This window comes from Carassius gibelio, chromosome B15, assembly GCF_023724105.1.
Source record: "Carassius gibelio isolate Cgi1373 ecotype wild population from Czech Republic chromosome B15, carGib1.2-hapl.c, whole genome shotgun sequence".
In the NCBI taxonomy this organism is placed as follows: Eukaryota; Metazoa; Chordata; class Actinopteri; order Cypriniformes; family Cyprinidae; genus Carassius; species Carassius gibelio.
The window spans coordinates 28,825,315-28,851,334 of record NC_068410.1 but is presented as its reverse complement, the minus strand read 5'-3'; the positions used below and the strand labels follow the sequence as shown (position 1 = coordinate 28,851,334).

The window sequence follows — 26,020 nt, the reverse complement described above, 5'->3', positions numbered from 1 at the left end:
TCACATCTCTATCCTGATATTTGAACCTCTTAAAGAAATGTGAAGACCAACACAGACTGTTGCACCCCTTGTTTCCACTACATATTTGTGAAATCAGCCTCCATCTGTATCCTTGAAATCCACATCTGTTGAAGTAATTTAATTTGTTTGTTTGTTATTTTGTGCAGGCCTACACTCTTAATATGTATATTTTATTTGCTATTTGTGATCTACCTTTATGGTAAATATGTACATTGTGTATTTGATCATTGATATTCAGCATCATAAAGAGTTAATTATTACAATTTAGTACAACTGCCTCCTCTTCATTTCTCTCGTGGCCATTGGACATCAAATGTGGTAATCGACACTCTGAGACGGTTGACAATGTAGTAGTAATCGGTGCAATACAGTTCCTTCCAAACAATGCCTTCACTTAAAGCGGAAGAAACAGAGAAATCGAAGCTGGATCCAGACCCTGGATACAGCAGATTCCTGCTTTCAGCTCTTCGTTGTTCTGTCGATGTAGTTCAAAATCCTTTCAATGACACTGCAGTCGTATATTGTCCGAAAAAGTGAGAGTGCTCTCTCAAGCAATGAGACGGGGTAAGATGTTAGAATACAGGTGAGAACATTGTACGACATTATTTTATAAAGGTGTTTATTCAATTTGGAATCGATTAATTAAAGCTACCAGATTTCATTTCCCCCTCTACGCTAAGGCCAGTTTAAAGCTTATATTTTTAACAGTTTACTATGCATTCATAATTTATTTTAGCTACTTGGACTTATTCTATTGTGGCAAAAACGTTCTTTATTATTAACATATAATTAATACATATAGAAGTATTGGCACATACAGAGAGAAGGAATTTAAGTTTTTTTTTCATCCCATCATTTTCCATGTAGTAATTTCCATCTCAAATATTAATTTTGTCCTAATAAAGTTTGTGTGAAATGATAGTAATTATTTACCAAAAAGAGCATGCTTGAAATGAAAGATGAGATCAATTACAATTTAAAGGCAGCGACGGATACATCTGTGCTGCCTTTAAAAACCGGCCAGATGAAGGCATCTCAGGAGACAGAAACTTGAAGCTAACACTGAATTTGGACGTGTCTTGATGCCCTTCTACATTGGAATGCATCCTCCGAAGACAGCAATTTTCAGTTTTTGGATGCAGCCCTCATCTCTGCCGCACAGCGAGTTAGTGCCTCCGTTCAAGTGGCAAGTAACCCATTTAAACTTTCTCTTTACTACTATAGTACATAATGAACATGAATTACCTTCAAAAGGTATGCTATTTTATAAGAAAGCCTACAGTACAACAGTTTCAAACTGCGGAAAACATGTAAAGCTTGTAAACATTGCAATGTAATATGCATTTACCTCAGGATAACCCTTTGGTGTCCATAAACTCATCAGTCAGCTAGAAAAATAACCATAAAGAGGTGCATTTTGCTATATTTAAGTGCCATTATATAAAAATAAAGGTTTTTCACAGAGCCATTTTTGGTTCCACAAAGAATCATTTAGTCAAAGGTTCTTTAAAGAACCGTCTCTTTCTGACCTTTTTAAAATCTGAAGAACATTATTTTGCCACAAAGAACCTTTTGTGAAAAATAAAAGTTCTTCAGCTGTGTAAAAGGTTTTTTATGAAACCATTTAGACATAAAAGTTCTTCTATGGCTTTGTTAAGCACCTTTATTTTTAAGAGTGTATGACAACATTTACAGGATGAATTGAGGAGGAGCCCAAACTACACTCCGTGGCCAAGTGATGATTACGGTCCATGATATCGGTACAGATATGAACATTTCTTTGTGACTGTATTTCAATTTGGAAAAGACATTTAGTTCCCACTTTAACCAAACCTTAGTTCCCAGGTCATCTATAAGTTGGATTAAAACGCTGATAAAGTCAAGAAAAGAGAAGACATGAACACATGACAGTATGACTGAAATGTTAAAATGTAAACAATAATAATAATAATAATAATGAACGTATAAACTAAATAAAATCCATTTATTCTGTGGCACCTAAAAAAATTTATTTGGCACCTAAGGTTTTTTGTTACAGGAGACAATGCTCCTTCCTCGAAGCCCTGAACACAAGCACTTTACAAGCAAAACATAATCAATTCATACATACATACATACATACATATATAGTTCCAGCTTCAGCAAGACAAAAAGTACACCTGTGTAAATCTGTGGGAACTCATTTCTTACATCCACAAAAAAAAAAATTATCACCTTTAATTGGCAAAAATGGCAAGAAAATGTAACTCTGATTTGTTTAAAAAGTCTTTGGGTCCTCTGTAGATGTATAGTTTTGATAAATCCTCCCTTCTTGTCAAGAGACCTCACATTTGGCTGTGCTGTTGACATCACTGGCACCTTAGAGAAGAGCCCAAGTAAGAGACAGAATATGGAGTTACATGCTCAGCATTTTAAAGTGCAGTGGTGTATAAAGTACCTGAAAGTCATTCTCAAGTAAAAGTACAGATATCTTATCAGAAAATGACTTTGGTAGAAGTTGAAGTCACCGATTAGAATATTGCTTGAGCAAAAGTCTTAAGTATGTGATATTTATTGTACTTGTATGAAAAGTATTTTTTTTAATCTTAAACATAAGTATTGAAAGTAAAAGTACAAATGTGGAAAAAAAATTTTTTGGGGGGGTCTTCTGGTACTAAGTGTCTTTCATTCCAACATAAGAAAACATTTCTGGAATCTGCATCTGAAAAAGCATTTACACAGTTTATGTATCTCAGAGGGGACATGGATGCATTTAAACTGAAGATACAGATGTATAAATAGGCCTAATGTTTTGTTTTTAACATAAAATATTGAATGCTGATATGAAATAATTAAAAACATAAAAACATAGTCTAAATGTGAAATTAAAACTGCCAGCAGGTGACAGCAAGTGAATGTTAATGAGTGAGTCATTGAGATTCAACCGATTCATTAAAGCAACTGATTCATTCAGAAACAAAGCATTTGACTGTGTTAATGAGTGAATCACTGAATCATTTATTCAACCGATTCGTTCAAAAAGCTGATCTATTCAATAAATAAACACCGTCTATTGCTCAGAGATGCAAAACAGTGCTGTGATCTTTGATTGGAACTATTTTCATTAGCAAAAATAAGCAATATTATGTCTAAAATGTAAGTCATTTATTTATTTACTGAACTTTTATAAAATTATTTAATGCGTTCATGTATGATATAGATTAAGTTAACTAAGCCTATGTTAAGTTATATAAATATAAAAAGCATACAGAACCATTTTTGCCATCTACAATTCAGAAAGACTGGGATTTTGAGTTTTAATAGACTAATAAATCAATGAGTTGCACTCTGTGTGTGATTTGGTGATACAGCCTACTTGATAATGTCAGATTGCACATCATTACAACATCACTTACCATGTTTTCACAGACGATGCTGTATATCGACCACCCCTGACTCGACTCGAGTGGAAAATGAAATAATCAGAGGTTGTGCACGGTTCTCACTTGTTTGGGCGAGCAAAGGTGTTTTTTTTAGGAGTCTAACTTGCAAACGCCAGACTTGTAGTGAGTAACGATTATACTTAGGGGAAATGTATCAGAGTAAAAGTATTCATTTTAATTAGAAAATGTAGTGGAGTAAAAGTAGAAGTTTTACTTTTACTTTTCTACCTTTAGAAATATTTTTACTTCGTTACATTACACCACTGATAAAGTGTTGGAGAATGCAATCCTGTGGTGAGTCTTTACTTTGAAAATGAATCCGTCAGATAAATCTGATGAAAAGTGATTAATAAAAGTCATGATTAGATCACGGTTAATATACTGATCCAGTATGTCTGCTCTAGGACTTTCCATTCAAGATCAAGGAGCGTCATTCTCTGGAGTATGTCAGGCAGTTTTCTCACCTCAGATGCCAAACAAATGCCTTCAGCTCTTTGCTCAGGATCCGCAGTGAGGCTTCTGCTGCGATCCAGTCATTCTTCAGAGTTAGAAGTGATCATTTACCGTTTAAAGATTGGCATCAGTAAGATTTCTCAAAAGAAGTCTCTTATGCCCACAAAGGCTGCATTTATTTGATCAAAGTATTGTGAAATATCTATACAAATAAAAATAACTGTTCAGTTTTAATATATTTTAAGAAGACATTTATTAATGTAAAGCATTTTAGTGTCATTACTTCAGTCTTCGGTGTCACATGACCCTTCAGAGATCATTAAAATATTCTGATTTGTTGCTTAAGAAGCTGTGTGTACTTATTAATTTTACATATTTTATTATACAGTTTGTATTATTAGAAATGTTTAAAAAACCTTACTGCCTAAAACTTTTGAATAGTAGTAAAAATTATTATTATATTATTTTAAATGTATTTTCATTCATTTATTCTTAAATTAGCTGTATAATGTGCAATTAATAACAAATCATGATTATAAAGAATAATAATACAATTATAACCAATTAATGATCCTTCAGAAATCATTTGAATATTCTTACTATAATATAATTACTTAAGAAACAATTATTTTTATCAGTGGTAAACAGTTCTTCTGCTTATTATTTTGTGGAAAACTTGATGCCTTTTTTCAGGATTATTTGTTGAAAAAGAAAGTTTAAAATAACAGCATTTATTTGAAATACAGTTAACTAAATGTATTAATAGACTGTGTCTGTCTGAAGGCTCACTCTTCACCTTTCAGATGAAATCATGTTTTTATTATTATTTACAAAAGTACATCAATTTTCACATCCTTCAGCAAGCAACATCTCCAGTCGTTAATATTGCTGCCTCAAGCCAAAGGCACAAATGCTACCAGAGCTTGCTGGCCCTGTAAGATGTTAAAGTGGATGGACGAAGACTCAGTTCTTCCTGGAAGACGAAACATCTCCACAGATGACACTTTCAGAGTGACAGTGATCGGTCTTACACCTGGAACAAAACACAGAAATTAGCTTTATTGTTAAATTCATTATTAGAACAGATGCTGTTTTTAATTGTTTTTAGCTCATCTTAGGCGCAGTACCTAAAACCAGTCATGATGAATAATCCTGTCCAGATCAAGCTGACGTTCTGGCTTTTGCTGCAGAAGGGAGCAGATCAAATGGCAGCATTCTGTGGAGAAAGATGGAAGAGACATCTGATTATTACTGTAAACTACATTCGCTCTATTCCAAGCTGAAAGCTCTTTAGGTCAGTAAAACAGGATATATTGCTGCATTATCCATATGCCATCTCCAGTTAATCCTATAAAGTTTTGTAGTAGAATTGTACTTGTGGAGAAGAACTCCGCTTCTGTCAAGCCAGGTTTGGACCAGGTGTTCATGTTGGTCCTGTAGATGCTGAAACTATCTAGAATATATCCACACAGCATTCTGAACAAGAGGATGCTCAATGCTGCCTCTGTTTGTGTTACACAAAGTGGAACGCATCCATGCAGTGTGATAAACGCTGGACGACTGACGAACTGTAGACGTCCTGAAGGTCCTTCCAGTCCAGCATCTTAATAATGTCCATCACTGGATTGATAGGTCCACGTTTTGGGGAAGGGCCTTGGGCTCTTTAGACTGGATGAAAGAAACATTTTTGGCCTTTTTTTTTATTTATTTTTTATAAATAGTGATTTTTACTCAGTCTTGGGTAATTAATATTTCTATTGAAAAATCCCTTGTACTCACAATACTGATACTTTCCACTTGTTTTGACTTTTTGACAAATTTTACTGCTACCTGATGGAAAAAACAATTAATATACCAGAGGATGGAATACCTTAACAAATCAAAAAAATATATATATATATAAATTTAAAGTGTGCATTTTCATCCTACATTTAAAAAATAATACTATATATATATATATATATATATATATATATATATATATATATATATATATATATAGTGAATTTGCAATAGAAGAACCATTCAGGGTTCTCCAAAGAACATTTCAGTGATCAGTTCTTAAAGGTGGGGTAAGTGATTTCTGGTAGCCAATGTTGATATTTCAAATCACCAAAACAAACACGCCCCTACCCCAAAAGGGTCTCGCCCCTATTTTAATAGCTCCGCTCCACACATATGTACACAACCCAGACAACGATTATGGTGGAATCAGCTGTGGCAGCTAACGGAGGGTATGATGTCATCATTAAGTGAAAGCAATATGGTTTGCGTATACTATTTATTTTAACAACATATATTAGTTCTGTGAATTAAAGCAAAACCAATGTTACTCGCCTATCGAGAAGAAACAAAGCAACCTCGATGTGGATCGAAGGCCTTCACGCTTCTTGAGTTCTCTTCAGCGCTGTAAAGCTGATCCAATATTTACACGGGTTCTACTTCTTGCCTTATCGTAAGCCATCTTTTGTTCGGCAGATGTTTTATTTTTTTTATTTTTTTTCATCTCTATCTTTCTGTCATCATTTGGCTTGGCTAATGTCTGTCCTGTGCACTGAGCGCTCTCTCTCTCTTCCCCATCATGAGTAGACACGCCCCTTACTGCTGATTGGCTACATGTTTTGGTACTCTGTCCGACTCAGTTTTCTAAAGCATTTTTGAAAAAATACATACCCCACCTTTAAAAGAACCATTTTATTCTTATTGTGATTTAAATATTTAATTAATCTAAATAACCTTTTGTGCAGTGGATGTTGAAAGGTTCTTCATGGAACCATTAGATGCCAGTAAAGAACCCTTATTTTAAAGAACAAGTCTAACAAGTCTAGTCAAATCTCAAATCAAATAGTTTTTAGCTCATCTTAGGCTCAGTACCTAAAACCAGTCATGGTAAACAATCCTGTCCAGATCAATCCGACGTTCTGGCTTTTGCTGCAGAAGGGAGCAGATCAAATAGCAGCATTCTGTGCAGAAAGATGGAAGAGACGTCTGATTATTACTGTAAACTACATCTGCTTTTATTCTAAGATGTAAAATCTGCTGCATTATCCATATGTCCATCTCCAGTAAAGTTTCTGTGGTAGAGTTGTACTTGTGAAGAAGAACTCACCTTCTGTCAAGCCAGGTTTGGACCAGGTGTTCAAGTTGGTCCTGTAGAAGTCGTAACTATCTGGAAAGTGTCCACACAGCATTCTGAACAAGAGGATCCCTAAAGACCAGACCGTCGCTGGCTTTCCATGGAACTCCCCCTTCAGTATGTACTCGGGAGGACAGTACATAACTGTTCCTGGAGGAAAAAGAGTTTTAGTGTTTTAGTCATTACCACAGCATGTCTTCTTACCATTAAGTATTGAGTAAACTGATTCACAAAAGTTTTTAGAGATAAAACACACCACTGAAGCTTGTGTAGGCAGATTCTGTCAGGACACTGCCACATCCAAAGTCAATTAGTTTGATTTGGAGGTTCTCCAAGTTTATCAGCAGGTTCTCTAACTTGATGTCCCCATGGTAAACTCCACGTCTACAACATGCACTGGCGGCTAGTGTTGCGCCAAACATGATGAGCTTCGCTAACTTCTCATCGATGCTGCCTCCATTGCGTTGCACAAAGCGTAAAACATCCATGCAGTGTGAGAAGCGCTGGACGACAATGACGTAGAAGTTCTGCTGGTCCTGCCAGTCCAGCAGCCTAATAATATCCATCACTGGGCCTTTATTGGCCAGAATTGTCAGGGCGACTTCTTTGGGAAGGGGCTTGGGATGATCAGGCTGGAAGAAAGAAACATTTTATAATGTAGAATTGGAATTTAACTCAGTCTTGGGAAAGTGTGTCTAGTCTAGTGAAAAATCACACTCACAATGCTGATATATTCCGTGTGTTTTGTCTTTTTGACGAATTTCATTGCCACCTGATGAACATAACAAAAAAACAATTTATATGTGTAGGATGCCATAAATTATTTAAAAAACATAGCCAAAGCATGAATTTTAATCCTACACTCTTAAAAATAAAGCTTCTCCAAAGAACATTTCAGTGAACACTTCTTAAAAGCACATATTTTTCTTAATGTGGAAAATATTTTGATCTTCATGAAGCCGATAAAGAATCTTTATTTTTAAGAGTGTAAAGGCCAAGAGCAGTTGATGTTAAGTAAAAATAATCAAACCTTAAGTCTATCCTCCAAACGAGTCGCATTATAGACGGCACCAAATCCACCTTGACCCAGCTTGCTGCCAATTGCATATCGGCGGCAAATGTTGTCTATTAAAAGATGAAAATAAAAATAAAAACAATGTTTAGTGGTACTGCTTCAAAGATAAGGGCATGTGTGTGTTATGTTTGGGATTGTGGCAATAAACTCACCTTCAGGTCTCGTGTCCACTTCATTGCTGTCCAATTCTATCATCAGAGGAGACACTTCACCTGCTCTCACACTGACTGGAGCATCGTGGTCTTGAGTTTGGAGGTCTTTCTGCACCAGAGGCTCAGCAGCAGGAGGGACTTGAAGAACACTGGTGTGAGGTTCCTCGAGATCAGTGACCTCTACAGATCTGCAGATGGGCTGTTGAGGCTTCTGATCTAAAGAGGAGAATACCAGCACAAGATGTTAGGTAGCAGTGACTAAATAAATAATAAATATATTTCATACCGACAGAATTTGATCACCTATTAAACATGCAAACATAACTATCCTGTTTCACTCTTACATTTCGAAGTAGGCCTAATGTATTACAGAAGAGAAGCTAAAAAGACTGTTTTACAATCATGGGACAGGAAAGTTCCCATAGATATTCATATTTAGGTGTGAATAATTAAGTGACACTTAAATATAAAGCGCTCCAGAAAATGAATTGCAGTTTTTACCGTCGGTTCTCCCGGATGTTTCTGTCTCAGTACCTTGGTCTTTCATCTCATCCTGACCTGAGATCTTGATTTTGGTAATTTTTTTCCTCAAACGGGAAGAGAACCATTTTAAGAAGTGGCCCACTTTCTTTTTATTGTTCTTCTTCTCGTCTTTCAGAGGAGAGGTGGGAAGCACAGTTCCCTCCCCTTCATCCACAGTCTTCTCATCAGGCCGATGAGGATGATGTTTCTCTGCCGTGTCGGGGCTGGATTTTGGGGGTTTACTGTGAGGGAGGTCGTAGACCTGCTCGCTCTCCGTAAACGGTTGTACTCGTGAAGTACTCTGTCCCATGATAAATTTCTGTCGTGTATCAATCAGACTTCAGCAGCAACAAACTGAGAAACCTAAATGAGTGAAGTGAGGAGCTCTGTACGGTTACGGTTATAATACTCGCGCAACATTCTAAAAGTTCTAAGTTTTTTCTGACATCACAGCGGCTCTGACGTAGCTGAGGAAATCGAAAAAAAAATCAGCGTCTTTTTTTTTTTTTTTTTTTACAGTAGCTAGCTTATTAAATTCATCCGGCTAAATTGTATAGTTGTTGTACAAATACACACACACACACACTACGGGCCTTTGAAATAGACTCTGTGTAATTTAAATAAATTAAAAAACTGGACTGAATAATTTTTTAACCGATTCTTTGAAGTGATTCAGTTAAATGACTCGGACGCTTTACCAATACTGGAAGTTCGACCAATGGGACGCTACGTACATGTGACGTTATTAGAGCAGCGCGAATGTCAAAACAGAAACGTGTGAGACTAATCGAGCTGTTATAAAAGTGCATTGGTTTAATTTTAATAATCTATCAAAAATTACATTTCATCCCAGTACTGGACGTGAAATGTGCCTTCACTGAAAGCGGAAGAAGCAGAGAAATCGAAGCTGGATCCAGACTTTCATGAGCCTCACTCTCTGCTGACATGATGATGTTGTTCACATTACAGCGGATTCCTGCTTTCAGCTCGGCGTTGTTCTGTCGATGTAAATCAAAATCCGTTCAACGACACTGCAGTCGTATATTGTCCGAAAAAGTGAGAGTGCTCTCTCAAGCAATGAGACGGGGTAAGATGTTAGAATACAGGTGAGAACATTGTCTGACATTGTTTTATAAAGGTGTTTCTTCAATTTGGAATCGATTAATTAAAGCTACCAGATTTCATTTCCCCCTCTACGCTAAGGCCAGTTTAAAGCTTATATTTTTAACAGTTTACTATGCATTCATAATTTATTTTAGCTACTTGGACTTATTTTATTGTAACAAAACCGTTCTTATTATTAACATATCATTAATACATATAGAGAGAAGTATTGGCACATACAAAGAGAAGAAATGTAAGTTTTTTTTTCATCCCATCATTTTCCATTGTAGTAATTTCCATCTCAAATATTAATTTTGTCCTAATAAAGTTTGTGTGAAGTTAAAGTAATTATTTACCAAAAAGAGCATGCTTGAAATGAAAGATGAGATCAATTACAATTTACAAATAAATATTAATTGTGAACAGAATATTATATTATTTTATGCTTTTAATTCCAATCAAACTGTGTAAACATGCAAAAAGTGTCAAAAAAAATTAGGGTTTTCAATTGAACCTCTTTTAACTAGCATATTTACTTGAGTACATCTTCTTTTCGGTCCTGTTTTCGTTAAATTCACCAACATATCAGAATATTTAAATATGAAAAATTTAGTTGGGTCAAGTGTACAAACACGATTGCAAAAAAGTTGGGACACTGTACAAATCGTAAACACAGAAAGAAATTATTCTGATTGACAAATTGCAATATTTTATTCAGAATTCAACACAGATAACATATCAAATGTTTAAACTGAGAAAATGTATAATTTTAAGGGGAAAATAAGTTGATTTTAAATTTCATGGCATCAACACATCTCAATAAAGTTGGGACAAGGCCATGTTTACCACTGTGTGGCATCCCCTCTTCTTTTTATAACAGTCTGCAAACATCTGGAGACTGAGGAGACAAGTTGCTCAAGTTTAGGAATAGGAATACTGTCCCATTCTTGTCTATTACAGGCTTCTATTTGCTCAACTGTCTTAGGTCTTTGTCGCATCTTCCTCTTTATGATGCACCAAATGTTTTCTATGGATGAAAGATCTGGACTGCAGGCTGGCAATTTCAGTACCCAGATCCTTCTTCTACGCAACCATGATGTTGTAATTGATGCAGTATGTGGTCTGGCATTGTCATGTTGGAAAATGCAAGGTTTTCCCTGAAAGAGACGACGTCTGGATGGGAGCATATGTTGTTCTAGAACTTGGATACCTTTCAGCATTGATGGTGCCTTTCCAGATGTGTGAGCTGCCCATGCCACACGCACTCATGCAACCCCATACCATCAGATGCAGGCTTCTGAACTGAGCGCTGATAACAACTTGGGTTGTCCTTGTCCTCTTTAGTCCGAATGACATGGCGTCCCAGTTTTCCAAAAATAACTTCCAATTTTGATTTGTCTGACCACAGAACAGTTTTCCACTTTGCCATAGTCCATTTTAAATGTGCCTTGGTCCAGAGAAAACGCTTGTGCTTCTGGATCATGTTCAGATATGGCTTTTTTTTTGTTTTAGCCGGCAACGGCGAATGGCACAATGGATTGTGTTCACCGACAATGTTTTCTGGAAGTATTCCTGAGCCCATGTTGTGTTTCCAATTACAGAAGCATTCCTGTATGTGATGCAGTGCCATCTAAGAGCTGAAGATCACGGGCATCCAGAATGATTTTCCAGCCTTGACCCTTATATACAGAGATTGTTCCAGATTCTCTGAATCTTTGGATGATATTGTGCACTGTAGATGATGATAACTTCAAACTCTTTGCAAATTTTCTCTGAGAAGCTCCTTTCTGGGAATTGGTGATCCACTGCCCATCTTGACTTCTGAGAGACACTGCCACTCTGAGAGGCTCTTTTTATACTCAATCATGTTGCCGATTGACCGAATAAGCTGCAAATTGGTCCTCCAGCTGTTCCTTATTTGTACATCTAACTTTTCTGGCTTATTGCTACCTGTCCAAACTTTTTTGGAATGTTTTGCTATCATGAAATCCAAAATGAGCCAATATTTGGCATGACATTTCAAAATGTCTCACTTTCAACATTTTATATGTTATCTATACTCTATTGTGAAGTTTATGACATTTGTGAATTATTACTTAACTTTTTTACTCACAATTTGTATAGTGTCCCAACTTTTTTGGAATTGGGTTTGTAATATAAAAGTAATCAAAAATCGGTGTGATTAGATTATCTAATTTATGTTTAGTTTGAATCTCTTCTTTCTCCTTTCATTTATGTTTAATTCGATGTGTTGAAATGCATAACGCTGAAATGAAGTTAAAAGGAAAATGGTAGATATAAAAATGAAAACCAACAACAATTAATAAGAAATAAAAAGTAAAAACAAATACTATTAAAACTAAAACAGTATCACAGTGATACTAAAATAACAATGATACTGTAGTATACACTGTTGGGATACAATGGGTTCGATCCGTCAGGCCACAGAAAGACAACCTCTTCTTACATGTGAATGATGGAAGTTCATTGCAACTTGTTGCCAAGCGGCAGCCTCCCGCTCTCTCTCGTGAAGCCCATACGGAAGTTACTTAAACTGCAATTTGTCAACTAGCCGCTAGAGTCTGGCTCCAAAAGGGAGTCAATCCCATAGACTCCCCTTGTTAAGCTGCCCATCTTTACAGCAGAAAAAAAAAACATGTTAAAAATGGTTTAAAAAAATATATATATATATCTATAGGGCTATATAGCTAATTTTGCCCTACATGACAGCTGTGAGGAGGTGAATTGTTTTTTATAACTCATGCATTTAAATTATATTAAGCCTTAAGATTCTGCTAATTGCACAGCCACTTGAGTGACAGGTGGATTGACACTGCTGTCTCCGCTGTTGAGCTAGGTGGGCGTGGTTTCAGCAACCAGCTCCTGCCTTTTTGCCCATTTTCAATTATCCGGGAGTGACGTGCAGTGATGCGCCGTCAAGATGGCGAAGGGCTCATCCGCCTACTCTTTACTTCAAAAACGCTCTTCGGAAACCTATGGGTAAAGTCACTTGAATACCAGGTGCTTTTCTCTCCATGGTCTTTGAGCTAGAAAGAAAATGAAATACTATTTCAAACATCATGCAAATCTTGATGTAAAGTATACACTGACTCCCCTCACAGCCACACGCACACACAAAAAGAAAGTCATTGTATTAAATAACAAACTAAGTGACATTCACTGAAAGGAAATCTACAGTAGCACAAGCAGTGCTCCAAACTAAGACTAAAACACTTGTGACCAAAAATAGACCAAGTTTTTGCTGAGGTCGTCCTATGTATGTACGTTATCGCTTAAAATTTGCATGCAATGCCTTTTTTCCCCCTTTTTTCTCATCTTTTATGTCTGCACTTAAAGCTGCGATAGGTAACTTTTGACGCTCTAGCGGTTGATAAACAGAACTGCTTGCGTCTTGCGGAAGAACATCGTAGCCGGAACTACTTCTCTCTGTTTATGTCTATGAAGAATCACAAAGGTACTGGGTTACTCCGAATATAAACACTTATTATAGGTGCACCCTAGTGATTCAGGACAGGCTAAAAACACGGTTTGGAAAATGGATTCATGGTGTACTCGCTTATTATATAAATTTTTCTACATTTTGAACACAAACAAAGTTACGGACCGCAGCTCTGATTGGTTATTTTTTACCGGGAGCAATGGAGTTTCTGCAAATGGCAATAGGACCACTGGGAGGAGCCAGAGGAGCTTGATTTTTTTCCACAGATTATCTGTCTCATATTCTGCTGTCAGGACATAATGACAGGTTTAACAAATATGTAAAAAATATTTTTTTACAAAAGTTCCCTACAGCACCTTTAAACCTAGACGATGCATATCAAAGTTTGATCATGTTTGGAAAATGTTGATCAAAAAAATACATTTACAAACAAACTGACCACCGACCTCTACCTTGAGACACCATTTTTATTTTTTAGCTCAACTGTCAGAGAATCGAATGCACAGGATTGTGGGATATCAAAGGCAGCGGGGATACATCTGTGCTGCCTTTAAAAACCGGCCAGATGAAGGCATCTCAGGAGACAGAAACTTGAAGCTAACACTGAATTTGGACATGTCTTGATGCCCTTCTACATTGGAATGCATCCTCCGAAGACAGCATTTTTCAGTTTTTGGATGCAGCCCTCATCTCTGCCGCACAGCGAGTTAGTGCCTCAGTTCAAGTGGCAAGTAACCCATTTAAACTTTCTCTTTACTACTATAGTACATAATGAACATAAATTACCTTCAAAAGGTATGCTATTTTATAAGAAAGCCTACAGTACAACAGTTTCAAACTGCGGAAAACATGTAAAGCTTGTAAACATTGCAATGTACTGTAATATGCATTTACCTCAGGATAACCCTTTGGTGTCCATAAACTCATCAGTCAGCTAGAAAAATAACCATAAAGAGGTGCATTTTGCTATATTCAAGTGCCATTATATAAAAATAAAGTTTTTTCACAGAGCCATTTTTTGGTTCCACAAAGAATCATTTAGTCAAAGGTTCTTTAAAGAACTGTCTCTTTCTGACCTTTTTAAAATCTGAAGAACATTATTTTGCCACAAAGGACCTTTTGTGGAAAATAAAAGTTCTTCAGATGTTAAAGGTTTTTTATGAAACCATTTAGACATAAAAGTTCTTCTATGGCTTTGTGAAGCACCTTTATTTTTAAGAGTGTATGACAACATTTACAGGATGAATTGAGGAGGAGCCCAAACTACACTCCGTGGCCAAGTGATGCTTACAGTCCATGATATCGGTACAGATATGAACATTTCTTTGTGACTGTATATTTCAGTTTGGAAAAGACATTTAGTTTCCACTTTAACCAAACCTTAGTTCCCAGGTCATCTATAAGTTGGATTAAAATGCTGATAAAGTCAAGAAAAGTGACTGAAATGTTAAAATGTAAACAATAATAATAATAAACTTACAAAATAAATAAAACACATGTATTCTGTGGCACCTAAAAATTTTTATTTGGCACCTAAGGTTTTTTACAGGAGACAATGCTCCTTCCTCGAAGCCCTGAACACAAGCACTTTACAAGCAAAACATAATCAATTCACACACACACACACACATATATAGTTCCAGCTTCAGCAAGACAAAAAGTACACCTGTGTAAATCTGTGGAAACTCATTTCTTATATCCAAAAAAAGTAGTAAATAAATAAAAATGCACCTTTTCATTGGCAAAAAAGGCAAGAAAATGTAACTCTGATTTGTTTAAAAAGTCTTTAGGTCCTCTGTAGATGTATAGTTTTGATAAATCCTCCCTTCTTGTCAAGAGACCTCACATTTGGCTGTGCTGTTGAACATCACTGGCACCTTAGAGAAGAGCCCAAGTAAGAGACAGAATATGGAGTTACATGCTCAGCATTTTAAAGTGCAGTGGTGTATAAAGTACCTGAAAGTCATTCTCAAGTAAAAGTACAGATATCGTATCAGAAAATGACTTTGGTAGAAGTTTAAGTCACCGTTAAGAATATTGCTTAAGTCTGTGAGTATGTGATATTTATTGTACTTGTATGAAAAGTTTTTTTTTTTTTTTTAAATCTTAAACATACTTTAGTATTGAAAGTAAAAGTACAAATGTGGGGGGAAAAAAGAAAAGGATTTTTGGGTAAGAATAAGCACTTCTTCCAGATGTTTAAATAGGCCTAATGTTTTGTTTTTAACATAAAATATTGAATGCTGATATATGAAATAATTTAAAACATGAAAAAAAAGTCTAAAACTGCCAGCAGGTGACAGCAAGTGAATCGTTCAAAAAGCTGATCTATTCAGTATATAAACACTGTGTATTGCTCAGAGACGCAAAACAGTGCTGTGATCTTTGATTGGAACTATTTTCGTTAACAAAAATAAGCAATATTATGTCTAAAATGCAAGTCATTTATTTCTTTACTGAACTTTTATTAAATTATTAATGTGTTCATGTATGATATACAGGTCCTTCTCATACTTAGGGGAAATGTATCAGAGTAAAAGTATACATTTTAATTAGAAAATGTAGTGGAGTAAACGTAGAAGTTTTACTTTTACTTTTCTACCTTTAGAAATATTTTTAATTCGTTACATTACACCACTGATAAAGTGTTGGAGAATGCAATCCTGTGGTGAGTCTTTACTTTGAAAATGAATCCGTCAGATAAATCTGATGAAAAGTGATTTATAAAAGTCATGATTAGATCACAGTTAATATACTGATCCAGTATGTCTGCTCTAGGACTTTCCATTCAAGATAAAGGAGCGTCATTCTCTGGAGTATGTCAGGCAGTTTCCTCACCTCAGATGCCGAACAAATGCCTTCAGCTCTTTGCTCAGGATCCGCAGTGAGGCTTCTGCTGCGATCCAGTCATTCTTCAGAGTAAGAAGTGATCATTTACCGTTTAAAGATTGGCATCAGTAAGATTTCTCGGTAACACTTTATAATAACTGCACACTATTAATCATTAATTAAGGATTAGTAAACAGATAATTCATAATTCATAAAGCATTAATAGACAGTAATAAGCAGTTTATAAATAGAGATATAAATGCTTTATTCTTGATTTAAAAGCATATCTATAATGTGCTTAATAATTGTATTTTCATACTCCGGAATTTATCGTTTCTCAATGAAGTATAGCATTATTTACCTACCAGTTATTTAGGAGTTGCCAGTGATTCATAAGATCACAAGAAATGTAGTAAATTCAGGTAGTTATAAAGCATTTAGTAGTGGTCAGTTAACTATTTATGTGAGCTCATCTAAAGTGAGTCTAGTTAGCATTTATAAAGGATATTTAAAGGCTCAGTTATCTTCTAAACAAAAAACGGAAACAAACACCACACAGTGATACAGAACATAGAAATATTAACAGCCTTTAAATCTCATTTGTAAAAGCTTTACAAGGCATAAATAGTCCTCACTTTAGATGAGCTCACAAAAATAGTTAACTAACAACTACATGTTTTATAACCACCTGAATTAACCTTGAATTACAGTAGAAATACATGTTAATAAACCATTTATTAACACTATAAGTAACTATTACTATATGTCTGAATACAAAGATGTATGAATACACATTTAAATAGTTTATTAATCATTTACTTACAATTTCTAAGTGATCTTATGAACCACTGACAACTCCTTAATAACTGGTGTGTAAATAATGCTATACTTAATTTAGAAATGATAAGTTGATCATTAATAATGAAAAAACAATTATTAAATACTGTAAGGGAAACAGGTCAATTTAGCTCAAAGGGAATCATTTAAGATTTTAAAGGGAATTTGAACAGAATCACTGTTTCACGGCTGTTCACGGAGACGCGCCTGCGGTTCAGTGAACGAGCCGTTTAACATCAAATCTGCGCTGGATACTAATATCCAAACTATAGTGAAAACACTATCAATTAGCACAGTAACAAGATCGGCAGTTTAAGACATTAACTTGTAAGCACAAAACACAAGATACTTCTCTTTTCAATATGAATAAGGCTTTATTAGATAAATCTAAGACATATAAACTAATCTAACACATAAACGCACGCACACACACATTCACACAAGTTGCAGGAAGGTCGAAAGTTAGGGAAAGATGAGTTTAAGAGAATGGAAATATGGAATCCCAAGTTAACAGCAATACGTTAAATTGCATAGACATGAACAACCATCAATCACGTAATTAGCGCTCGCATTGAGTTCCTCAATGAGGTTAAAATTATATTAGATACACCAGTAAAGGTCACAGTCTGGAGGTAAAGTTACTTGCATCTCCTGTGAAGAAGGAGCCTCGGTGAAAGGGCTATCCCGAGGTCGTTGATTGGCTGGAAGTTCAGTCTCTGAAGTGACGTCTTGGGAAGCCCGTGGTTGTTGGGCGTTGGCTGAAAGTGCAGAGTCGTGTTCGCTGGTTGAAGTTGAATGGACGTTACAAAACTTAACTCAGAACACGAAACTCTCAAACGGAAAAGAAAAGAAATAAAGTTTGACGAGACTAGGTTGTGTTCCTTCTCATAGTAGCAGCAGGCAGGCACGCTGGAACCGCGCTCAAAGAACAATGATGACTACCGCATGGCTAGATGCTACAAGCTAAAGCTAGGTAGCAAAGCTACAAGCTAAAAGCTAAGAGCAGGCATGACTGATAGCACGAGCAATGCTAGAACTAAAAGCCGACATGGCTAATAGCAGCAGCTAGACTAGAACTAAAAGCAGACTAAAAGCAAAATTTCATGGGATCCAAAGTATTTAAAACTTCCTTGTTGGCCACCCCTCAAATGTTGCCTTGACCAATCAGATATGTTCTTGGGGTGGGTATCATAAATCATTTGTTTATCTTACCAAGCATGTGGTTCTTGCCTCACAGGGTCTAATTTTGCACATGATTCCTATAACATGATTATGATATATTTTACAAATAAATGATTGTCAGGACAATATCAAGCAAGAAAATGCGATTATTTCAATACTAGACATGACTAGGTATCCTATAGTTATCAAAAGACATACACAATAAGTGATTATACATGATAGTCAAATGTGTGGGTTACACGTAAATGAATATGGAGTTAAGCAATGGAATGATTAATTCATAAGTCTTTTTTGAGTTCATTCTGGTCCATATATAATGTATAAAAAGGGTTTCTTTGCCATTCTCTGGCAAAGGACTTTTCTGTGAAGACAAAGGTTTAAAGCCCTTCCCCCTTAGGAATTTCAGTCTGGTTTCACTGGCTGGGGGGGGGGGGGGGGAAGTCAATGCAAGTATTTAACTTGATCTCCTGGGTTTACATGTGATGTCCAGCGTTGCATTCCAATCACGAACAATAAATTTGACAATCTCTTCTTCGAATTAAAATTGTCAATAATTGTTCTATTGGTGTTAATGTTGAAAGCTGTTGTGTGAACAAGTTGGTTGGTTGGTTATCTTGCTTGGTTCCTGTGGCACTAGAACTGATTTATGACTTCCTGAGGAATTCAGCTCATGTTTCAATGCACACAGCTCTGATAGACTCTTTGATTTGTCTGATTTGACTCATTTCTGCTACATATATCCCCCTTTCGATTGGCGAGGTGTTTAGGTGAAGACATCGTCGATCGCTGGAGAAACAAAGGCAGAAGAAGCAGACAAACACAGCAAACAGCAAGACAACACCTCCATGACAGTTACTGTACTGGTGCAGGCATCAGGTTATTTAGGTACACGTGGTTAAGTTCAATTAGTCAATGTAGTTTAGCACATTGAGGATAGTTTAGATCGTCTTGGAAATTGTTTTTATTTTGATTCATCAATCAAATTTGTGGTTAACTTTGTTTGGTTCTTCTAGGTTGTCTTACTTTACATGTTTACCATTAGTTTTCTAGTAATTTCGTTTTCAATTCAATGGATTGACCTATCATGCATGGAGCTCTCTGGCTTCCATTCAGTTTAGAGTGGCTGGCGGATATTAGGTGTTGCGAGTCAATCCTAATATCAGACCTTCGACCCTCGCAGGGTGTCTAGGCATTTCACCTACTCAGGAAAGAGGGGAAGGAGAAGGATAGGTAGAAGAAGAACAAAACAAAACAAGGCTGCTGTGGGTTTTCCTAGCATGTGTTACAACTACTATTGAGCTAGGATGTCAGGTGCAGCTAGTGTGTCGTGAACCTTAACTTAGTGTCAGGTGTTCTACCTATTGTGAGGATGGCTGCACGTTTCTTCATGGTGGGTATGTGTAACTTTGTTACACTAAAAGTTGGATATTCTACCTGTGGGAAGAATATGTTTGTTGACTGTGTTATCAGTAGATGTGTTTACTTCTGGGTGTAGGTAATGTTGTGTGTTACTGGTGTAGTGCATGTGTGGTCAGATCTGTTCAAGTCTGTGTTGTCTCCCCCTTTTTCTAGCATGTCACTGAAGACTGGCTCTCTGCATCCTTGGCTTGGATGAGGGCGTGTCCATGGTCTAATGAGGGTCAGTCCAGCAAGGCCGGAAGTTCTTTAGCAGACAGTCGGAGGCAGTTTAGCATGGCTGTGTGAAGCTGGGTTGCAAAACTTTGTCTCCTATGTTGCATTCTTCTTGTGATGCCTTCTGGCTGTAGCAGACTTTCTGACCTTCTGTGCTCTGGTGGTTGCTGTTGCACAGACAGGGAATGTGTTACTTGGAGTTGGAGTTCATTTGACAGTTTGTTAGTGACTGAGGTGATGTCCTTTGATACCTCAGATTTTTCATCAACAGTTGGCCGTTAAAGACTTGTTCATTCTGGGTTGTTGTTGAACAGGTGCTTGTCATCTCTGATGCGGTGCACCAGGTGATCACCGGCCTTCCGTTCTGTCGTTGGTCACAGCGAGCATGACTCAACTTTGTGGTCACCTGCATGTAAATTGTCTTGAAGGAACTCTCTTAGTTGTTCCATGACTTGTTCCGTGTCTTCTAATGGTAAGCGGTTATGTTCTTGTGAGTACTCAGCACTGTGCATGTCTGAGTGGTGCTGAGGTGGGTTTTGTTGTCGCTTACCCACACGAGTTGCTCTTGGATGAGTCAGGTGATTACCTTTGGATATCTGGTTAGGTTTCCAGATGTTATCCTTTTGGTTTTCATGAGAAGCGTGGCTGGTCCCATGGATTTTTCCAGCAGTTGGGCTGAAAGTGGTCGTGGATATGGGCGTCACGTTCTCTGTGCTCTTGATGGAAGACTCTGGTGTTGTGATGCCACTGGGTGTCGTCCAGTGCAAGGCTTGAGTCTTTGTTGACAGAGTTCAAGAGTGTGGAGGTTTTGTTACCTTTCTTTGAGGCCAACTTCTGCTTGTTATAGGCCTTCTGTGTTAGGTCACGCAACTGTTGGATGGTCATGGAGTTCGGACAGGCCATGACACCTAGATGGTGACTGACTCCGGGGTGCAGATTTCTTAGGAAGAGGCTTTTGAAGTTCACATCCTCTTCAAGGTCAGGGCTGTTGTGTGCACCAAAGTAGGCTTGTCGGAGTCGGTTGTAATAAGCTTGTGGAGTCTCTTGACGACCTTGTTTGGTTTCCAAGGCAGTTAACAGTCCATGTTCAGACTCTGGGTCTGTAAACTCTTTAATCAGGACCTCACGAAGTCGCTGGTAGTTTGACTTGGTTTGACTGGGCTGTCGATCTAGAAAGTTTCGTACCTCGGAACTGGACGTGGCTCTAAGGAGGTATAACCAGTCTCTGTCAGTCACATGAGGTCTCACTTCCAGGTGAAATTCGATATCTCGCAGATGAGCTTGGATGTCGGGGCTCTCTGTGGAGTTCGGGTTGAACCTGCTGATGTTTTTAGACAGCTTGTTGAGGTCTTTGATGGTCATCCCGTGTGCAGCTTCAAGGCCTTGGACGGGAGGTTTTCTTTCGTTGGCAGGAAAGGGTTGTGTGGCGAAGGCAGGTGAGGTTTTGGGTTGTGGCCCTTCGCTCCTTTCGTCATATGCCAGTTCTTGGACGTGGGACTCTGCTCTGCTCAGCAGTGATGAGGCTAAGAGATGTTTCTCTTTTCTTGGCTCTAGTTTGTGCTTGTAAGCATTTTGGAGTTCTTTTCTGACCATGTAGAGCTCATCGTTGGTATTGTCTAGTTGTTGGGTCAGATTGTCCATTTCAGTTCTGTACCTTTCAAGGTGGTCTTTCAAAGCACTGATTTCAGAATTCTTGTTTCTGATGTCTATCTTGGCTTTCTCTAGTAGCTGTTCGGCATACTGGAGTCTGTTTACCAGGTCTTTCTGAGCAGTCGTTGTATGTTGCTGGTCGAGCTGAGCTGCTGCCAGGGCTGCTTGGAGCTTCATAACTTGTTCTGTTGTATCCTGCTCCCTCTCGCTGGGTGCTTTGAGTTGATTTTGAACTTTCACTTCCAGCTTGTCTATGCGACGTTGAGCACGTGTCAGCTCCTCTTGAAGGTGGGTGATGTGCTTGTCGCTCAGTTTCAGCTGGGTTGTGAAGGCATAGCTTAGTGAGCTCGTGATCTTGACTAGCTCCTCGTGGTTGTTGTTCTGGCTTGAATCTTGTGTCAGGAATCTTCTCAGGATTAGGATTATTATTAAAAATAATAACAGTTCAAATGTCTTTGGAGTGAGGCTGTCTGTTATGCCTCTCAGCCAAATGTTCACATCTTCCCCATGGGAAATGGGGTCTGCAGTCTGCGGCATGTTGGCACGCTGGAGAGAAGAGAGACTGACACAGATCTGTGTGGAGTAAAAGCCTATGTGTGGTGGGACAACTAAGTTTTGTATCAGTAATTGTGAACCACTAGTGAAATGTGGTGATGACTGTGTTGGTCTCAGGGTGTCTAAGTAGACTAGAGATGCGAAGACTTTGTCACTCTAATGAGGAAGAGGAAAAGAGAGACAGAGGTGAAAAACAAATTCAAATGACAAGCAAAAATTTCTGTTTTTCAAATGAGGAAAATTATTTTTTCCAATTAAATGTTATCAAAAACGTAAATAATATTATTATATTTCTTGCTTTGGACAAAAGAATACAATAATAATTCTGATATCTCTTTTCTTAGTCTGACAGGATTGACACCGTTCACCTTTCAGTTGGACCGCTCACCAGGGAGTCAGCGAAGGCGACAGTTGCTCAACACGTATCTCTATTAAATTGATCTCAACGTTGGATGAGATGCTAAAACTTGGATTGCGTTTCCAAATGTAGGGAGGTTATGAAGAACAAATGAGAGGATGATTACAATCAAATTCATAAGAATGATTCGTCGTCTTTGGCACGATTGTGTATTTACTTCACTTAGAATTGATTGATGGTTCTTACATGTCCTACAAATGTAAAAAGAGAAGAGCAAAGTAAAGGAGAGAGAGGACGGAGATGGTAAGTCTCAGTAGCGGTTACCTCAACTACAAGGAGAGCGTTGTGTTAGTTGCTGCACAACTAATCAAACAAAATAAACTTTAAGTGAAAGAGAGTTGTCTTTCTAATTTATTTGAACTCGTAGTGAGGGATAACAATGTATCCTTTTAGGGCTCAGGTTTGTCGTTCCCAGGCTAGGATACACAAAGTAAAGAAATGGTAAGAAGAAGTAAAATAAAAAAAAATTAATAAATGGGCAAAATATGCAAAAATGAAATTAAAAAGAGGAAATCAATAAGTAAAACAATAGTGGTTAAGTGTATAACCAAAATAGGAAGAGGTGTAAAACGCATTCAAATAATTAAAGGTCTGAATAGCATATATTCAGATGGGTAATAAATAAATTAGGAAGAATAAGTTTACTTTAACTTCCAAAGTTCAAGGCTTATTCATTCCTAAAATAATTAGACCCAAAAGAGAATACTAGAAATAAAAGATCATATGAAATGATCTGAAAGGGAAATTTTAAATGCTTCCAAATAAATGTAATGTTTCAATTAAATTTCAATTTGACAATTAATAATTGTGAGTCAGTATTTCCCTTTCTAGTAAAATGAAAATAAGTGGTCTAGTGAGAAAAGAGAGCGATAAAAACAAAGAGACTAACAAGTGTTAGTTAAGATGTTTAAAATGGTTAAATCACGTCAGCGTTGCCCAAACACACATTATTCTACCACTGGATGGTAATGCTAACGGCTAACCTTTGAGGCTAGTGGCTTTAGTATAGACTTCAATGTAAATGCAATGGTTTCGTTAGCTTAGCGACACCGCGGAGTTTGTGCGCTGCGCGTGCACAGTTCAGAGTTGCTCCGGAAGTATGTTAGGCTTCCGGGTCACGGTCGTCACTATGGCAACCAAAACACATTCTATTGGATTAGCACATGAATCGTTGCATTGTTGCAAATACAGTTAAGCATGTTACATGAAATGTCGGCTCATTTCAACACTGTACAAATAACAACACCGCCTTTCAGTTGGTTTTGCGATGTGGCACTTAAACTCTCAGTTTGTATAGAGTTAAATTTATCTTAATTCAAATAGCAGCTTCCTGCTGTAGTTATTATATCAATCTCAGCAATTTGATTCTCCGTGCCAGTTTTTCTGGACACAAACATAAAAGTTTTCCTTCGCTGTTGGTACACAGTTAAAATTTACTTGATCAAGCTTTTAAAACACTCCCATTCAAATTACTCTCGGACACACGCAGTGTTACGCGAGATTGCATTCACTTTGTGAACGGATACAAATGGGCAAACATTGTTCTCTAATGTTTAACGTTAACTTAGGGGAGTCGAATATCAAATTTGATTCGGCAGTGGAACACGCACTGGCAATCAAACTATATGAAATATGAATACGGGGACTTTGATAAATAGATTGAGGAACCCGCTCAAAACTATTCTTTATTCACCGATTTATATCCCTTTTGAAACACTAACAGTTTAGCTCCCTTCAGCAAACAGTGACTGAGATAGCGTTTGAGACACTGGAACACGCAGTGAAATCAAATCAGCTATAAAACAAGGCATTACACAAATGAGGAACATGCTCAATTTCTACCTTTTTGTACGATCTCAGATGTTTACTTTTAAGTTCACTTACTGCTGTTAACAAAGGGGAGACGGACTCGAGTTAAAGTCTCCTCTAGCTCCTTTCATTCAAGCGGGAGGGCGCGCGCTGCTTTCGTCACGCGTCACACACACATACTCAGGTCTCGCAAGCTTCACATGTTTCATTCCTTTAGCAAAATCAAAGATTAAATAAACTTGGTTTATGCTCACAATTTAGATTAAACTGCCCGCGTCCTCCACCATTATAAATGTAAGGGAAACAGGTCAATTTAGCTCAAAGGGAATCATTTAAGATTTTAAAGGGAATTTGAACAGAATCACTGTTTCACGGCTGTTCACGGAGACGCGCCTGCGGTTCAGTGAACGAGCCGTTTAACATCAAATCTGCGCTGGATACTAATATCCAAACTATAGTGAAAACACTATCAATTAGCACAGTAACAAGATCGGCAGTTTAAGACATTAACTTGTAAGCACAAAACACAAGATACTTCTCTTTTCAATATGAATAAGGCTTTATTAGATAAATCTAAGACATATAAACTAATCTAACACATAAACGCACGCACACACACATTCACACAAGTTGCAGGAAGGTCGAAAGTTAGGGAAAGATGAGTTTAAGAGAATGGAAATATGGAATCCCAAGTTAACAGCAATACGTTAAATTGCATAGACATGAACAACCATCAATCACGTAATTAGCGCTCGCATTGAGTTCCTCAATGAGGTTAAAATTATATTAGATACACCAGTAAAGGTCACAGTCTGGAGGTAAAGTTACTTGCATCTCCTGTGAAGAAGGAGCCTCGGTGAAAGGGCTATCCCGAGGTCGTTGATTGGCTGGAAGTTCAGTCTCTGAAGTGACGTCTTGGGAAGCCTGTGGTTGTTGGGCGTTGGCTGAAAGTGCAGAGTCGTGTTCGCTGGTTGAAGTTGAATGGACGTTACAAAACTTAACTCAGAACACGAAACTCTCAAACGGAAAAGAAAAGAAATAAAGTTTGACGAGACTAGGTTGTGTTCCTTCTCATAGTAGCAGCAGGCAGGCACGCTGGAACCGCGCTCAAAGAACAATGATGACTACCGCATGGCTAGATGCTACAAGCTAAAGCTAGGTAGCAAAGCTACAAGCTAAAAGCTAAGAGCAGGCATGACTGATAGCACGAGCAATGCTAGAACTAAAAGCCGACATGGCTAATAGCAGCAGCTAGACTAGAACTAAAAGCAGACTAAAAGCAAAATTTCATGGGATCCAAAGTATTTAAAACTTCCTTGTTGGCCACCCCTCAAATGTTGCCTTGACCAATCAGATATGTTCTTGGGGTGGGTATCATAAATCATTTGTTTATCTTACCAAGCATGTGGTTCTTGCCTCACAGGGTCTAATTTTGGACATGATTCCTATAACATGATTATGATATATTTTACAAATAAATGATTGTCAGGACAATATCAAGCAAGAAAATGCGATTATTTCAATACTAGACATGACTAGGTATCCTATAGTTATCAAAAGACATACACAATAAGTGATTATACATGATAGTCAAATGTGTGGGTTACACGTAAATGAATATGGAGTTAAGCAATGGAATGATTAATTCATAAGTCTTTTTTGAGTTCATTCTGGTCCATATATAATGTATAAAAAGGGTTTCTTTGCCATTCTCTGGCAAAGGACTTTTCTGTGAAGACAAAGGTTTAAAGCCCTTCCCCCTT

General features: G+C 37.4%; 1 protein-coding gene across 1 annotated transcript; it reads right to left on the bottom strand.

The window, feature by feature from the left end:
• Positions 1–6,770: 6,770 nt before the first annotated feature.
• LOC127972399 (serine/threonine-protein kinase pim-2-like) lies at positions 6,771–9,091 on the bottom strand. The gene is made up of 6 exons (XM_052575861.1): positions 8,794–9,091; positions 8,260–8,475; positions 8,063–8,157; positions 7,289–7,664; positions 7,006–7,182; positions 6,771–6,859 (listed from the first exon to the last, which is right to left on the bottom strand). Exons 1-6 carry the CDS (start codon positions 9,089–9,091, stop codon positions 6,771–6,773), a joined length of 1,251 nt encoding a protein of 416 aa, XP_052431821.1.
• Positions 9,092–26,020: the final 16,929 nt, after the last annotated feature.

Excerpts from the sequence above, each read along its gene's own strand:
- LOC127972399 (XM_052575861.1), bottom strand. The coding sequence starts at position 9,091 with ATGGGACAGAGTACTTCACGAGTACAACCGTTTACGGAGAGCGAGCAG. Across the intron at positions 7,665-8,062 it reads GTTTGGAGGATAGACTTAAG|CCTGATCATCCCAAGCCCCT; the intron begins GTTTGATTATTT and ends TCTTTCTTCCAG. Across the intron at positions 7,183-7,288 it reads TGCCTACACAAGCTTCAGTG|GAACAGTTATGTACTGTCCT; the intron begins GTGTGTTTTATC and ends TTTTTCCTCCAG.